Below are 17849 nucleotides of genomic sequence, written 5' to 3'. Positions count from 1 at the left end.
GTTCACTAAGTGAAACATTATGTTGATTAATTGCACTCAGACTATTGTTTGATGATTTTACGTTTGCGTCTAATGAAAGCATGACATTTAAGACTGGATGAGACTAATGAGACTTATAGCCAGAACATATAATTTAATAATTATGATTGTATGTACAAAGATTTACATCATTTATCTCATTTCAACAAGTGCAGAGAAGATATATTTTTATTCTGTTTTTGCATTACGGTAATTCTCTGAAGGATTATCAGAGTAGTTTTTTTTACTAGTTATTCAGTCCACCTTAAACTCTCAAAAATTTTAATGCAACTTCCAGAGTTTTAACATGTTGAAAGAGAAGATTTGTAAAATTGGTTTAGTAAAAGAACATTTGACTAAATTTGCATAATTAGTAAAATTTTGAAAGGGAAAATTCCAGAGCTTTAGCATGTTGAAAGAGAAAATTAGTAAAAATAAATGAATAAATAGAAAATGAATAGTAAAATGGGTTTGTTGCATTGGCCACAAATGTAAGTGGATATGATTCATATTTAATGACATTTTTAAAGTCTCTTTAAGTTTGCTCTAATAGGTTAACTGGTGTTTTACATGCATAAAAATCAAAGTTTTTTTCCTTTTTGGTTTATTTTTCCCACATATAAATTCTCCTTTCAGTTACCTTGGTTTGCATTTTGAACAACAGTGATTTATTTAAATGCTTAAATGTAATTATTTACAACATATTTTCATCTCTTTTTTTTCTCTCGTGTCAAGCCCCGTGTTTAGTGAAGTGCCTGCTAAAGGTCGGCATGGATTTTCTCTGCTCATTTAACCAAGACGATCATTCACCAAACAGGTCCAGTCAGACACAGACAGGGTTATGCAGCCCATAAATATCTGTGACCTGCTTCTGGTCTGTGCATTGGAATCAGCTGCAGAGCAGGCAAACAAGCAGCCAGGTGAAGCTCAAGGGGATCACTTGTGTTGAGCTCAAAGGGAAAAAAATTTTTTTGTATTGAACTGCAACATTAGATGTAAAAAAAATAACTGCAAAGTAATGGGATTTTCACCCAAATTCTCACTAAAATATGAAACATGAATTGAATATTTTAGGTAAGTTCAGAAATATGGGTGACTTTAAAAATTGAAAAATAAAAATGGTGTTGACTCTTTGGAGAAGGAGTTTGAGTGGCACATTTCTTGTTAACTAAGGACTGCATTAGTTTTATACTTGCAGTCCTTTCTCCTCAGTTTGAGTTTCTTGATATCTGGTGTCTTCAAACTGTACAACAATATGACTTATTTATTTGCCACCATGAAGAATATAATTTTTCTCCTTTTGTCAGCTGACCAATCAATTATTTTTTTGCTATTCCAAAAGCATAATGTGTTCCATCTTGGGGGAAAAAAATGCACCCCGGTCACATTTTCTCCAGTGCAGATCATGTCGTGCATTTTCCTGCACATCTTTCACAGTGGGTCCACCCTCCTTCATTATCATATTGTTGCCATGGCGTTTCAAACTCAAGGCAGGAAGCAGAGGTTTTCTGGGTTCTTATTTAAGCTGCATTTCTTCGTGTTGTTTCCACCAACCGTCTTCAGAGTGACAACGGTAAGACTTGCAATGCTAAATTAAACAACTCATTGCACTCTGTCCAGATTACTACTCCCATCTTTTTTCACAAGCTTCACTTTTTGAAATGACTTTGAGTTTCGGTCTGTTGAGCATGAAGTAAACTCTTTGACACTCATTAAATCACTGCGGCCTGATATTTGCTGATTTATTCCACAGGCACTATCCTGGACTTTAAGTGCATGTCATGGATCTCTGGTCAGCTCTAGCTTATGTTTTTAAAGGGAAGAACTGTAATAAAAGAGGATTATGCTCTGTCTTTTTTTTCCCTCTACTGGCTCTGTTTAATTAAAGGCTAGTGGACCTTGCATGTCTCTATGTGAAAAGAAAATCTGTTTGGAATTTGGATGCAGAGATGTACGCCCTGCTTGCATGTGTGAATCTGAATGCAGACTGGGAGTAGACCTGGTTTAATGTCAGAATGAGGTGGAAGCCAGTGTAGGTCTGCAAACAGATTAGTTTAGTGGGTGAGTTAGAGACAGGCCTTCGTTCAGGATTGGACTGCAGCTCTTTATTTATTCATGCAACTTTATCTGCTTAATTGTACCATGAGGAGCCCACTTACACACATTACAGTGTCTTGCAAAGGTATTCAAACCTTTCAACACTTTATAATGTTACAACCAAAAACTTTGTGCAACTTAAACTTATCAAGACATGGTTGTCCACCCAGAGTGAGAGAGCGTTAAAAAGAGAAGCAAGCAAAAGACGAATGGTAACTTTGAATCCAGCAGGACAACGACAGTAAAATTCTGCCTGAGCTCTGCTGAAAATATTTGCATTTAACCAGGTAGGTCCTCGTGTTTTGAATGGTCAGATTCAGTTGCAGACCACAAAGACAAAAGTCCAACTGAGAATCTGTTACAAAACGTTGAAATTGCTGATCACAGACGCTCTCCATCCAATAAAACTGAGGCTGAGCCATTTTGCAAAGAAGAATAAGCAACAGTTTCTCTAAATATGCATAAAAAACCCATTTGATTTAAAAAATTGACTTCACGGTTCAGCTTTGCCATACTTTGCGTTGATCTGTAAAATGAAATCCCATTAAAGTTCATTTAAGTTTGTGTTAGCAAACCTGTAGAGAGGAAAAACTGTATGATGATTTTTGCACAGCCTCTGAGGCAGGACCGTCTCACACTGACACGGATCCGTAGGGTGGGTCAGATGTCTGCCCTGCCGGATTCTCTGGAACTTAGTTATCTTTGCAGCTCTGCTGTTTGCTTTCATTTAGATGCTTGACCAATGCCAACAGCAGGCTGAAGGAGGGAAAGCATAAAAACTGAGCTGCTCTCAGCAGTTCCTGACCTGTGTTTTTTCTGAGCTGATCTTCGTGTGTAACATGAGCAGCCGACGCTGGCACGCTGTTCCTCCTGTGTTACACTACAGATGGCTCGAGACAGGATGTAAATATGAGCTCTGAGAAAGAGAAGGCGATTGTCATCTCTCTTCAAGAGCAAGGCCATCAGGATAACAAGCAGCCGCTCTCCTCTCTGCTTCCTCTGCCTCATCTTCACTCAGTGTCTCCTGGCTCAGGTGAGACTTAATCTCATAGTTAAAATAACGAATGAAATGTTTTGTAGAGTGCCACAAAGTTATTCATCTAGAAAACAAGTCAGTTTTTCTCAAATTGTTCATATGAAGAAAAGGCAGCAGTTTAAACGTTGAACAAAAGCTTTTGTTGGCAACTGAAAGAGGCGGATATGTGTGCAGCCTCAGGTTGCAGTCAGCTAGCCGATCTGTGAGCATCAAATGAAGGAAAAACAAAGCAAACTGAAACTTTATCCTAAAGTTTGACTTTCAGCCGTTTTAGTGTACGCCTTTGACACTGGACAATTAAATAAACAAGACTGTGTAATCTACACAGGGCCCTCTATCCTGAGCTGGTCCATATATTTGGCAACCCAAATATTTTTGTTGGGATTTTGTGAAATAAACAATTTGCAACTATGCTACTATATTTGTGTTGGTCTGTCAAAATTGAAATCAATTAAGATCTATTTTTTTAAGCGTTTAGTTACATTTAACAACAAAAGTGAAAAAACGTTTTTAACTGAGGAAAGTTAATTCTTCCATCCCACCTCCTATGACTGAAATAACTTCAGCGAAATGCTTCATACAGTTTCAGGTGTGAAATGTTTGAGGGGCCTCTTGATGTACAGCCTGTGTCAAGTCCCATCACACATCAGCTCAAAGAGTTTAAGTTCAGGACTTTGACTAGATCAAGGACTTTCTAACTCTTAATTGTCAGCTTCGGATCATTTTCATAATGCAGAATTCATGTGGGATTCTGTGATGGGAGCTTCACAACTATGAGGTTATTTTCCCAGAACACTGCATTTGGTTTGTTCAAAACATGTCTTCAGTTCTGTTCTCCAAATAATTAAATTCACTGAGCAGAGCAATATTTTATAGGCATTGGTCTTTGCCTATTTTCTCTGTAAAGCAAGGACTTAATCTTTCTACCCCTCAGATGAAAGTTGTACTTGTGCTGTCTCTTTCTATTTTTACATGATTGTACTGTGGTGTAAACATGTGTAGGCCTCCTTAATACATTTTAAGGTGTTTGGAGACTTCTTTCAGCGTTTTGTGACCTGCTTTCAGGGTAAAGCTGCGTGAATGACCTGCTCTGCTGTGTAAGATTCAAAGAGGACAAACCTCCTTCAAAATGCTGAGTAGTGATGTAAACATGTGCGCTATAAACGACGGCGTGGTATTTTACCCAGTTCAGGCAGGTAAAATTACAACTAATCCCAACTAATCCCAATCAATCTGGCATTGTTCTAATTTATTTCTCACCAGATATGCTGTTTTTCATTTTAGAATAAACTTTCACTTTGTCATGTTTTATTACTTAAAATTTCCAGTTTTGTTGAAATTTATATTAAATATTGAAGTGTCAAATAATTTTAAAAAATAATCTGTAGAATGACATTTAATTGTGCCTGACTGCACACTGAAGTTTGTGGTTACAGTGTGATTATATTCCCATGTTCACCTGATGCCTCAAAGTGTTTTCATTTTTCTCCACTGGTCCGGCTGAACACTTCCACACGTTCCCATCCCACCATCTCACAGCTGTCGTCTTCCTTGTCCCTTCGTCCTCAGCCTGCCCTCCATCAGATCAGGTCTTTCTCCAGGCAGCAGCCATCTTTCAGCAGCTTGGCAGAGTGAAGCCGGAGCCTCATCAGGTTCTGCAGTATGAAAACAGGACCGACACGCTACCTCACAGCAGCGATGACAAGGCCACACAAAAACAAGCCTACCAGCTCGCTTTCAACACCCTCAAATGTAAGACTTGTTTTCTGAAGTGAGAAATCCGAGGTAATATTAAGACCAGGGTTTCTAGATGAAGCATTGAAGGCTACAGAATAACATGGTAGCTAAATTAGAGAGAAACCTCCTCTCATTGCCGTCTCCTCAGACCTCGACGACCTCTGTGCTGGCGGCTTTATCTCCATAATGAAAAGCTTTGGCTGCAGGACGCGTCAGCTCCAATATTTGCTTGGTGAATACTAACTTCAACATGCAATCTGTAGATTAAATGGCATGTAGTCGTTCATTTGACTTCTCCATGTGAGAGCAAATCACTTGAGCTGAAGGTGCAGCAGATGTCTGGGTGGGAGGTGATAAGAAGTGCAGTTGGCATGAATATAAATCTGCTTTATGAGTGCTTATGAGCACTTATATGAGGTGGGTTGATTGGACAGAAAACGTAACTGTATAATAGATTCTGTTGAAGTTGGTCACCCGGGAAAATATGGAAAAGTAACAAAATGAAAACCTTTGTGTTTGTCCTGATGGACACAAGTTGTGATGTATTTTTTTTAAATCACCCCAAACAAGCTTGATGAGAATAAAGTTTAGTTGGACATTTGACTTGTGTGTCCTACCTGATTCTTGCAGGGTAAAACAGGATGCCGTCTTAATCCTAAACATTAAATTGTGATGAAGGTCTTGCACCAACAGTGCCTGGAGTGTCTAATAATCGTTAGGATCGAACTAAAACACTGAACTCATGAAGCTTTTGCACTTACTATCTGCCCAGCATCTGATTCACAAAGCAAATACCGATAATTAAATAAAGCCACAGAGGATGCCATCATCTTCAACAAGTTGATGTTACAGAGCAACGACAAAATCAACAGAAACAAAGTTCGAAATGGTTCAGTTTGTACCGTTTTTTTCACACAGCGAAATGATACATATGAAATGATAAATTGCATTTCTTTTTCTTTTTTTACCATCTTTGCATCTTGTTATTTTCACATAAAAATGGAATTTCTTGTTAAACACAGAGTGGTGATCACTGGTTGCCATTCTGTCAACTTCTGTGACAGTAAACATGACTTCATTACCATTTCACTGGGCAAGTCCTTTAATTGGAAAGGTTTCATGGGCTTATTATTCAGTGTAATTCAATACAAGTTTGTTTTTTCCCCTCAGTGCCCTGGTCCTAGTTTGAGCAGAACTTATGTTGTAGTTGTTCCTCCGTGAGTGTTTTACATCTACCTCTGGCAAACAACAAGCTTTATTTCTACATGCCTCCATGAAGCTCTTTTTAAATATGAGCAAACTGTGTCAGCAGAGAGAGGCCACTGTTTCCTTGCAAGGACTTTTTGAATCATACAAATGTATAAACTTCAATTTGCTTTTGTTTTGCACATTCGACACCTTTGGTTTATCAGTGTTTAGCTCATTCCTGGTTAGCTCCAAGGCTCAGCTAGCAGCAAGATGCTGAAAATGTTTTCTGACAATAACACTGAGGTAAAAAGTGTTTCACACTGAATTATTAGTTCCTGATGAATGCCATGTGCTCTGCAGACTTTGAGTTCATGTTAGCTGCTAGTTCTAAAAAAAAAAAAAAAGATGAGTAATGTAGTTTTTAGTTTATTTTCTATGTATCACCTGATGTTTTCCCCTCCTAGACCAAGATTTACTGGAAGCCGTGATTTTTGACAGCTTCTTCCACAAATCTCAGAACATCGTGAGTCTCATCTGGTTCAACTTTTCAGTGTCCACAAACCCAAATCTGATTAAAAACACTGACTGACTGTGCATGTGTAGGTTTTCTGCCGTCAGATGAGGAAATGCTGGTGAGACCGGCAGGGATGCAGTTAAAAGCCAATTTGTATTCAGATCTTATGCAGTCTGGCTGGTTATGGCTGACGAGCGATGCATGCGAGAGAGAGGATGACACACTCCGCAATTTGTAGACTGTAAATTACATCATAAAACAATGTGCAATGACACACACTGATAAAGTGAAGCAGCCCACTTGTGTGTAGCCATGTTTGTGCGTATGCCTGAATGGTAACTTTATTGAAGGATGGGGGACATGCAGTGAAATAGGCTGAGGTGTTGTTAGCCTGAAAGTGAGACCATAAAGGCACCACAGATCCCTTTATTATTCAGCACACAGCATCTATATTCCAACCTCTAGACACACATGCATTCATTTTCTCTCCAGGTTAGGTGTAACCCAGTTTCTTTTTTTTTTTTTTTTTTATTTCACTGGAGCAGATTTATCTTCCTCAAATGGAGGCCTGGCCAGACAGCACAAGCCCAGACGTGCAAGGAGTTACATTTCTGTTCCCAAGACTTTCAATATGTCTCCTAGAAAGACAGAAAAAAAATTTGACAAATACAAAAAAAATTTACATGAGCCAAAAAGAGATGTCTAAGTTATTTAGAAAAATTAGGTAAATGGTTTATAAAGGCAGTTTTGCAGAAATAAAAATTTAACAAAATACTACTGACAATCACCAAGTTGATATTTTATTCTGATTTTGTAACCTATTAAGAGATTTTGACCCTTTTTTATTCCTCCTGCCATGCAGGGAGGAGCCCCTGTGGGGAAGGCTTTTATAATATTAGCAAAACAAATCTGAATTTCTGCTTCAGAAATTCTTATTCTGTTACCAGTAACTAACAATTATGTGTTTTACAGTACAGCGACTTGCTGCCATTGGCAATGGTGATGCTGTATGACTTCCAGGACAGGAGGTTTTTGCTTCGTCGGCGTCCAGCTGAAGGAGAGCAGAAGGCTGTCGCTGAAGTCACAGACCTGGAGAAATGCCTTCAGAGGTGTTTGTTTAGAAGTGTCATATTAACATGTAATATCAGCATGCTTATAATCGTAACGTTGGCGTGGTTGTGTTGATGTTTATTTCTTCCAGATGGAAGGTCAAACTCGCTGCATCTCTAGCTCGCTTCAGGGTGAAACACAGCCTGCGGAGCGTCTCCTGTTTTCTGTCCGATTCCCTCAGAACCAAAGAGCACAGGGCTAAATCCTTACCGTTCTACGCATGGGTCAACACTTTAAACTCCAGGTACAGATTTCTGATTTTGCTTTTTCGTCTATGGCTTACGTGTGCAGATATGGCGTGAAAAGAATAGTTATTGGGAAATTTCTACAACCCATGGAAGTTGAAAGTCCAAGTAATGTAAAAGTTTCCTTTTTTTTTTAACCTCATCCAGTGATCAAAGAATTTTCTCAATGTTTGAGAACACATGATGATTTAAATGTAAATAAGGCAGAGGCATGTATTAGAACATAAAATATGACGATGTGTAAAAAGTCAGTAACAAAATTTCACATAAAAAAGTGAAAGAAAAATTCAACCTTTTAATCCATTTATTCAGTAGGAAAAAATACTAAGAAATCACTGTTAATATAAAATATGTGATGACATTGTTTCCCCTGCTCCTAATAGTGGCATGTTTGCCAGTAGTTATTAATAGGACACTGCTTAGTTTTCCTTTTTAACATTTCACATTTCACATAGAGAAAGTAAAAACTGATCGTCCTCCTTTGAATAATCTCATCTAAAGTCGCTGTTGTTTCACACCGGAGCGCAGTTGTTTGTTGCAGAAAAGCTCAATGGTCTGGCTCAGTTTAAAACTTTATTTTTTCCCCTCTTTACTGCAGTCTTGATGAAATCTGCGAAATCTTACAAAGTGCCAACCTAAGTGAAGTGAAGAACATGGCTGACCTCACAGGTTCAACATTTTCCAAGGACCCTCTCTGTCCAGATACGCTCATTTTCTCCCGCAGCCTCTGTAAACCTCTTCAGAGCAGCGCCCTCACCACCACACATGTGCTAAACATCCAGGTAGAAATGTCTGCACCGCTAAACATGTTAAAACTGCTTTTAATTTCTGCAGCAAAGGGCAGCTGTAAGCACTAGCAAAGAGTTCTGCAAGAAAATACCTTTAAAAAATTTTGGTTTTGAAGAACAAATTATTGTCTTTAACATGCTGAAAGTGTGTATTTTTCTATTCTTTATTTCAGTGAAAATTTTAAAATTAAAGCCTTACCCTGTAACCAAATGAGGTTAAAATTCAGGTATAATAATCAGTGTATAATAGGATAAACATCACAAATAGTTTTATGAGTTTAAAAGATCTCTCTCTTTACTATCTGCTGCAACCTTCAGTACTCCAGAGGTGGTTCATTGAGAACTGATATCATTGGTATAAAGTTCTAAGTTATTTTACACTTTTTTGAGGGCAAAATAAAAGAAGGTTGACAAACATTCTCAGTTCCTTGAACAAAAAAAAAAGAAGCCAAATGCTGAACCCAGTTGGACATTTTGCACTTTTTTAAATTGAGGCTTACATTTAAAGTTGTGTAATTTTATTTTGGTTGCACGTCGCTCTGTTATGCTGAATAAGTAAAAATAGGAAAGCCCTGCATCCCTGAAAGAGGAACGTGTGCGTGTTTTGTATTTTTGCAGGACAGGAGTGTGTGTTTGGCAGTGAGCGTGTCACAGCCTGTCCTGTTTGATAGAAGGGACGTCCTGGTGGCGGGCTCCTTCTCTGCTCTGACCGTGGCTCACATAGCCGCAGCAGCCGCCGCTCGGTCGGGCCGAGTTCTGGTGTGTGGCGCTGATCACACTCCTGTGCAGACAGAAGAGATGAAGAATCTGCTCTCTCAGATGGGAATCAAAAGTAAGAAACAATTCAGTTCAGCTTAATTTATATAAAGTGCCAACCCAGAACAAATGTCATCTGAAGGTACAAACAGCATCAGCTTTTTATGAATCAGTTCAGTTCTGTGAAAAATGTACAGACTCCTTTACAGATGTATTTTGTTTTGCTTTTTTGTCACACGCAAATGTTTCTGGTCGTCAGACAAAGTTTAATATCAGACAAATATAACCTGAGTAAACATAAATGATCATTTTATTTGTTAGGGTTATATCAACAAATAAGGAAAAAATGAATACAACAACACCTGAGAGATTAAGTAACATCTGTATTCAGTAGAGTTTTATGTCAAGCAAACAGCTCATTGGGAAACCGATTGGTCAGGCTAAATAGTTACTTTTTTTATTTTTCATGCTGTGTTTTTATTCTCATTTGATACAGAAATGTACAGATTTTGTCGCTGAAACTACTCCGTTGGTAAACAAGTGCATAAAGATCAAGCTGAAAATTGTTTCTTTTAGTGTTGTTTCACCTTTTATGTTGGAAACACTTATACATCAATCTTAAGAACAAAATCTGAAAATGGTCAGGATTGAAAATGAGCGAAATAGCATCCAAAGTCCAGCAAAACTTTGAAACATCTAAAAAAACCAGAATAAATATTGACAAGGACTAGTTTTATTTGGACCCATCAAAGTTTTTATAGACCTCTATATCCCAGTACATTAAGTGTGTGTTTTAGTTTATCTGATTTTTCTTTGATTTTTAGTTTTACAAATAGCATATTAACTTTTGAGGTTAAGACCGATGTGGTGGTGTCGTCTGGCAGGGTCACAAACTCCGTGGGAGTACATCAGACAAAAAGCCGTGGAGCCGTGGGTATAACCCACAGCTTAATGTGACAAGGGGATAATGAAGTCTGAAGCTTAACTTGCATTTGAAACCTGCATATCAAGTTGCCAGATCCTGCTCTATTGTTGACTTGAAAGCTTTGTAATACCCAGTGCCAAATAATTCTCAAAATTAACTCTAAATAACTTTAAGCTATTAACGACTATTATTAATAGCACAGATGTGAAGTAACTAATACGTCTACTAAATGTTTCACACTGCATAGGTTTTTTTCTGTTTTAAAATCATTTTTGATTTTTCTACACTATGTTGTAGATGTCAAAGTCCTGCCAGCAACTTTCTGCAGACTGAATGAGCGGGACATCGCTGTGCAGAGGTTAAAGGTCATCATAGTTTTGCCTCAGTGTTCGTCCTCTGCCCTCAATGACCCAGTCACCACAATGCACAGTGAACATGGAGGTATACATTTGAAACATTACTGTTTGATCTTTAAAAGGTAAATATAATTGTAGAGGGAGAAAAACCTATAATTTTAAAATAATTGCAGTTTATGCTAAACTTATGACTGAACGCTATAGCAGCAAGTCAGCTACAGGTATCGTTTGTGAGCATAAAGTTTAGTAGATGATAACATGTGTAGTTCAACTTTAGATTTTACTTTTTTATGTACCAGTTAAAAGACTTTAACAATATTAAAGGAAATCCCAAATGAACAGGAAATGCTGTGTTTTGACTTCCCTTCCAACCACATGTGCAGAATTAGCTTGACTGATTTTTTAAAATTATTATTATTATTATTATTATTGCCAAACAACTGGTTCCAATAGAAAACATTTCTGACATAGAATTTTAGTTGCAAACCTGTAATAAAGTTTTAATGACTGAATTTCTGCAGTTCAGTTAAACCCTTACAATTTAAACATGGACAGTAGGAAATTACAGGCACACTGAGCTGGCCATAGAGTCCCGGTTTGCTAGGTCTCTCAGACAACATTTTCATCAAGATCAGCCACTGTGCTAAACACTGATGTCTGACTTTGGTTCCACAACAATGAGACCAACTTTTTTACTGAGTTTTCAGCTGCTTTGCAATGGTTTTCTTTTTTCCCATATTACTCAACCTTGAGCATAAAAATAATTGCATATATAAGAAGCTATAAACCCCAAACGATGATGGAAATGAAACAAAAGTTGACAGATCATTGTTTCAGTTATAGACGGCGATGAAGAAACTTCAACTATGTTCTTTTGAGAAATTTCTTATTTCATAAATAAGAGGTTCAGTTCAACTGAATTTGTCAAACTCTGTTTACAGACTGGAACCTACTGCCAGATTTATCCCACGGCTCGATTTCCAAAAGCAAAATCTTCTCTCTCACCACCCAACAGGCCCGGCTGCTGGCCCACGCGTTGTCTTGTGAGTATAAACTGTGATAAAACATAAGCACAATGACTGCCATGTAAACATTGTGCATTTTAAACAATCAATACAGTTTATGCCAGAATGAACATAAATATGCCTCATAAACAAAAGAATATCTGATGTTCTAGAGTACATTCATAGCTATTATAAAAGCCTTGTGATCACAGCACTTTGGATCTTTATATTTGTGCGTCATATTAGTTCCAAAGGTCCAGACGGTGGTCTACTGCACACGTTCAGTGTGTCCTGAGGAAAACGAACAGCTGGTCGGAAGAGTGTTGGAGAAAACACACACTCACCCCAAACTGTTGCCATTCAGGTACAAATACTAAACCTGCTGTTACATGGTTTCTTTCCACCAGTGGTTTGTCACCATGAGTCCCCTGTCCTACATTCAAATTAATCGGCTAAGCTGCATCACTAACAGCCAGACAGACTCTACGTAGCTCTGCTAATGAGCTCATATTGGGCCCAGGTGTGCAAAGCCAGAGAGACATCTAAAAGTTGCAGGACATCTGGCCTGGAGGACTGGAGTTTGAAATAAGGACAGGTTGAAATATAAGTACTTAAGCTACTTTTTATTTACATGAATTTAAAGTTGCTTACTTTGCAGATCTAATCAATTTCGGTTTTGGTCTAACATCACTCTTTTATAACAAATGTAATATTTCAGTTGTGTTGTGGTCACCTTGTCTTGACATATTTTGCCAAATGCTTGTTAATCGTTCGTCTTTTCCCTGGCTTGTGCAACGCCTGGCTCACATTTACTACTGACAAGATCTCCCCTCTGTATGAATACCCTGGGGTTTCTTTTATTCTCTGCCAGACCCTCACAGTTCTGAGCTTTATCACAGCTTGTTTGGGCAAACTCATGCCAAAGTCTATTGTGTCATTTCCTCCTTCAGCAGCACTCTTAACCAGCAGCTTCTGAGTTTGAGATCTTAACGGTCTACTGGGGGAAATGTGAATGTAAAAGCTCAAAAAGATAAAGAGGTGCCAGGCCATTTAGACATTTATAAACTAAAAGCAAGAGCTTAAAATACATTTTTAAAGAAACGGGCAGCCAGTGAAGGAATACAAAATTGTATCAACTAATCCTGTTACTATATTAAATTTATTCTTCTTAGTTTATCGAACACAAATGCTTTCCTCTCACACACCCATGCAGTAATTCAGTAACGGTATTCCTATGGACGGCGGCCAGGATGTTTAAATGTTACCCAACTTGTCTCTCAGGGTGAATGGGCCTATTTTCCCTGATGACTCTGCTTCAGGAGATGAAACCGACTCCAGGTTCTTCAGGCTCCAGCCCTCTCAGTTCACCAATGGCTGCTTCATAGCCAGACTGTCGCGGCAGGTGAGAGACGGAGGTCAGAGAAAGTGTGAGATGTGGAAATGAAAAATGCAGAGGTGAAGGTTGCGGCGGAGATTGAAGGGAAGCGAGGATTTTGTTGTGTGCGTGTTTGGTGTGCCGGAGAATTTATATCAGTGAGAGTGTGTGTCTGCGTTTGATTACTTTGCAACAAGACCTTTGAAAAGTGCTGAGGCGGCACTCTTTTACTGTCTGCTGGGAGGTCAGTCAGCTCGTTGGTGTGCAAACACGCGCACACACTAATGCAGGGAGCTGCACCGCAGAAATACTGCAGCACTATTTCAATACTCAAAAAATAAAAAATAAAAAAGGAGACGAGATGAAGACAAAATATGTTCAAACCTAGGATACGTTTCAGTGCCTCAGAGCAAAACTAAACGGATTATTCTCTGGCATTCGTCCCTCCTTCTACCTTTCACAGTCATGTTGCATCACGCCGTTGCTTCATCTGCTTGTCCCCTTCTCTTTCTTCCCTTCTTCTCTTCACTCATAAAACAAGACAAGTACCACAGTAGGAAATGAGATGCTGCTGCTTTGATCCGCTGCAGCTGGGGGAAAAAACACAGAGCCTGAGCATCAGCACAGAGAACAATCCAGGAATTATAAGATGTGATGAATGTCGTAAGTGTTGGATGCGCCACTGAATCTACTTCAATTTAAAACCAGCTGATGAATTGATACTTATAGGGACAAAACCCTTATGTTCATTAAAATAAAAAAAAATGAATGAATCTCACACTGCTTTGCCAAAGCATTCATACCCCTGCAGTAAAATATCATCCATCTGTAGTACTGCACTGCTTTGACTAGAGATCATAATTGGAAATAAATACAAGAGTTTGCCATATTCGAACCATTAAAATGTTGTTACACTTTATGTTGGAAAAACAGACCTGAATGTGTCTTACTGGGTTTTTAATGCAACTCAAAGCAGTGTGTAGTCCTGAATTGGAAGTAAAAGGATATGCGGATTTTTAAAAAATCTTAAAAATGTAGCATCCACTTCTATTTGTCCTTTGCTCTCTCCTGTGAAAATGAGTTTGTTGACCTGCTTGTATGATGGCAGCATCCACAGAGCATGATACTGATACCACCGTGTTTTACAGCTGGGATGTTACGTTCCAGGTGATGTGCACTGATAGTTTTCCAACATGTCTGGTATCAGGTAGCAACTGGTTGCAATGGATTTCATTCAGGAGGATCAGAGAGGGTATTGCTGAACAGATACGTGCACCAAATCGTTCTAATGTGTAATTTGAAAAAAAAAATTTAAAATCAGATCACTTGAACAATTTTCAATTTATGCGGTTGAAGTGACAACATGTGTTCAAAAGGTATGAATATGTTTGCAAATATGACACTAAGACTCCTGCATCCCCTCTTGTTGTTGTCTAATAGTTATTGGAGTCAGATTTTCTTACTGTAGGCAATGGCAGTATTGCAAAATGTGAGAGATTTCAGTGAAGTATTAATGCTTTTGTAAGTCACTGTGCAGAAACTGATTTATTAAAATAAAGATGGGCTAGCTGGAACTGCCTGTGCAGACACAGTCACACATGCCAATTGAAACATTATGGCAATCCCAGTCAAGCAGGTCTGTGTCTGGACAAGCAATAATTTCATAGCCTCAAGTGCTGCATTCATGTCCACAAAGAAGAAGTCTCCAAGAATCTCCATCTCAGTCCCTGGATTTAAATTCAATTGAAAAACGCTGCTGGAATTTAAGGGAAAAACACAGCGTCATCACTCAAACCAAAAGATGTTAGTGAGACATAACAATCGGACATGTGGGGGAGACTCAAAACCCAAAAAAAGAAGCAAAATATTCTCAATGACAAAATAGAAATTTTAAGCAGGCTAGGTTATTATTTGACAAGATAATGATTTTCCTACCAGGATTTTAGGGTTGCCTCGTATTTAAATTTAAGTGGTACAAGTCTATGGCTGCCAAGGTGGAGACAGGCAAAAGGAGTAGACCAACGAAGAAATCTGAAAATTCAAAAACCGAAACTAAATACATCAACTTTCAATTTACGGATGGCAAAATCCCATCAGAGCAGCAGATGGTACATTCACATCTGGGACTGTTCACCGCTTCCCACAGACGCACACAGAGAGGAAATCCTGATGAAAGCTGAAGAAAGCATCTTGAAAAGCATTTGCTGTGCATATGAACCCATATGCACAGGAAATGAACTAAAAAAAATGGCCCCAGAAGGAACAAAGTTGACAAAGCATGATCAGTGATATGTGGGACCACATGGATCCTATATCTGTTATGCAATTTGAACAGATTTTCCAAAATACCAATTTGAAACCAAACAAAAACCTAGATCCTGATTGGTTTTGCTGATGCAGATTGGTTATAGTCAATTCATTGAGCTTATTGTGAAGCCACGCCCCAGTAAGCAGGGGGTATGCAAATGCACTCCACACTATTCAGATTTTTAGTTGTAGAAAATTCTTAAAACAATGTATCTTCTTCCACTTGACAATTTTGACCTACTTTTAAAATTTCTATGAAATACATTTGCACAGAACAAATGTAAAATAAGATCTTCAGTAAATCTCACACAATTTGCCTAAATTATAGGTAAGACTTTTTGCATTTTTTAGGCATTTTTATGTACTATTCAAGAAATACCCCCATGTTCAACTACAGTACAGACCAAAAGTTTGGACACACCTTTTAATTCAATGAGTTTCCTTTATTTTCATGACTATTGACAATGTAGAATCACACTGAAGGCATCAAAACTATGAATAACGCATGTGGAAATATGCACTAAACAAAAAAGTGTAAAACAACTGAAAATGCCCCTTATATTCTAGTTTCTTCAAAGTAGCAACCTTTTGAGGTGATTACTGCTTTGCACACACTCTGCATTTTCTTGATGAGCTTCAAGAGGTAGTCACCTGAAATGGTTTTCACTTCATAGGTGTGCCCTGTCAGGTTAATAAGTGGGATTTCTTGCCTTATAAATAGTCATGAAAATAAAGAAAACCCATTGAATTAGAAAGGTGTGTCCAAACTTTTGGTCTGTACTGTATATGAGTACAAAGTAGTTTGAAGTCAAGTTTTAAAATGGAAGGATGGTGAAACAAAATGGAAACAGATGGGTGAAGCAGAATCTGACCACATTAACATTTAACTCAGATTAATGGTGTATATAGACGTTTCTTAAATAAATGTAGTGATGTTTAAATCTTCTAATCTTGTCTTTATATTTTCAGGCGGATCCCACAAAGGTAGAATCGGTTCAGGATGTGTTGGCAAGGGCGGCAGCGAAGGGTCTCTTTGGTGGCATAATTTCTGAACCATCAAAACCTGCAAAGAAGAGCAAAAGGAAGAAGAAACGAGTCGCTTCGAGCACCAGCAGGCCTTCATCTCCCTCCAGCCAGGAGGAGCCTGAGGCAGCAGAGATCAGTGATGGAATAGATCCTGCTCCCCCTTCAGAAGATGAAGATAAAGAGGGAGAAGAAAAGGAAGGTGAAGAAAATGAGGCTGAAGGGAAGGACAGTAAGACCAAGTCAGAGAAGAAGAAAAAACGAAAAAGCAAAAGAAATCAAAAACAGAGCAGTGATGCAGCAAGCCTGAAAAATCAAGCTAAAGGGCAAAAGAAGAAAGCAAAGAGAAAAGTAAATCCATCTCAGCACAGCAAACCGAGGCGGATACCACGTCTTACGCTGACCTTAATGTCTGCTGAAAAACCTTCCAGGCACTTATCTCCAATCACAGCTCTTGCACACAAGATCAGCGGAAAACCAGTAAAGAAGCTGGAAGAGGACTCAGCTCCAGTTCTAGAAAAACATCTCTCACATGCTCAGTCTGCTCCTCAGACGGCCTCTGAGAGGAAAAACATGCAACCCGAGGAGGAAGAGAGGAACCTGGAGAAACAAGGGAGCCGATCTGGAAACGTGAGGAAAACGCAGGGACCGCCGACGGCTGCAGGTCACATCCTGCCGCCAATCTCTTCTCTGAGCGGCTCCGTCGCCCGGCCGCAGTCTCCTACCTCCAGCCATCAGTTAGCATCGTCATCCTCAGCCTCCCTGAGAGAATTATAAAAAAAAATTTTAAAAATAGACACACACACACACTTTTGTGTGGCTATCTTTGTGGGGACTTTCCATTGACTTCCATTAATTTTTACAGCTTAAACCTTACCCCTATCCTAACCCTTACCTTAACCAAAACTCAATGCACACCTTAGTCCTAAATCTAACCCCTGACCCAAAAAACAGCATTTCTTCTTGTGGGGACCAGGTTTCGGTCCCCACAACGTGGTATGTGTCAGGAAAATGGTTCCCGCAAGGTATTACAAACAAACACACACACAGTCCATCACACAGTTGTCTGACTTCAGAAAATACTCTCCAGCCTTGAAGACCTGCACGCCTTGTTTTACAACTGACGCTCTCCAGCAGAAAAAAAATCCTAAAACAAAATGTCTGATAGTTCATCATTCCTCTCTGCTGTCACCACATGCTTGCCCAGGGGGAGCGATCGCTGCAAAAGTCAGTGACTGAATGGATTTGGCTGAACTTGAACGAAGAACTGGGCCGCATTTTATTACAACTGGGCAAAAACGCTACGTGATTCAATCTGAACCTGCTCGTGTAAGTAGATGTGGATCTGTCTGTCTTTTAAAGTGTTTGGT

The 17849-nt window shown here is 38.9% G+C and overlaps 1 protein-coding gene across 2 annotated transcripts; it reads left to right on the top strand.

The window, feature by feature from the left end:
- Positions 1-1076: 1076 nt before the first annotated feature.
- On the top strand, positions 1077-17263 carry LOC114143882 (putative methyltransferase NSUN7). Of its 2 annotated transcripts, XM_028016257.1 has the most exons (13): positions 3072-3148; positions 4217-4347; positions 4721-4903; positions 6541-6599; positions 7563-7699; positions 7792-7944; positions 8544-8727; positions 9352-9565; positions 10712-10855; positions 11712-11813; positions 12021-12138; positions 13056-13176; positions 16426-17263. In XM_028016257.1, exons 2-13 carry the CDS (start codon positions 4281-4283, stop codon positions 17254-17256), a joined length of 2313 nt encoding a protein of 770 aa, XP_027872058.1. In that variant the 5' UTR covers positions 3072-3148; positions 4217-4280; the 3' UTR covers positions 17257-17263. The 2 variants fall into 2 exon arrangements, with proteins under 2 accessions (XP_027872057.1, XP_027872058.1); XM_028016256.1 differs by lacking the exon at positions 4217-4347 and having other exon boundaries at positions 1077-3148.
- Positions 17264-17849: the final 586 nt, after the last annotated feature.

This window comes from Xiphophorus couchianus, chromosome 5 (genome assembly GCF_001444195.1).
Source record: "Xiphophorus couchianus chromosome 5, X_couchianus-1.0, whole genome shotgun sequence".
Lineage (NCBI taxonomy): Eukaryota > Metazoa > Chordata > Actinopteri > Cyprinodontiformes > Poeciliidae > Xiphophorus > Xiphophorus couchianus.
Note: the sequence above shows the minus strand (reverse complement) of the source record. Positions and strands in the feature narration are given on the sequence as shown.

Coding starts and splice junctions, on each gene's coding strand:
- LOC114143882 (XM_028016256.1), top strand. CDS start 3,025: ATGAGCTCTGAGAAAGAGAAGGCGATTGTCATCTCTCTTCAAGAGCAA. Junction 4,904..6,540: donor CGCTTTCAACACCCTCAAAT/GTAAGACTTGTT, acceptor TTCCCCTCCTAG/ACCAAGATTTACTGGAAGCC. Junction 11,814..12,020: donor GCTGGCCCACGCGTTGTCTT/GTGAGTATAAAC, acceptor GCGTCATATTAG/TTCCAAAGGTCCAGACGGTG.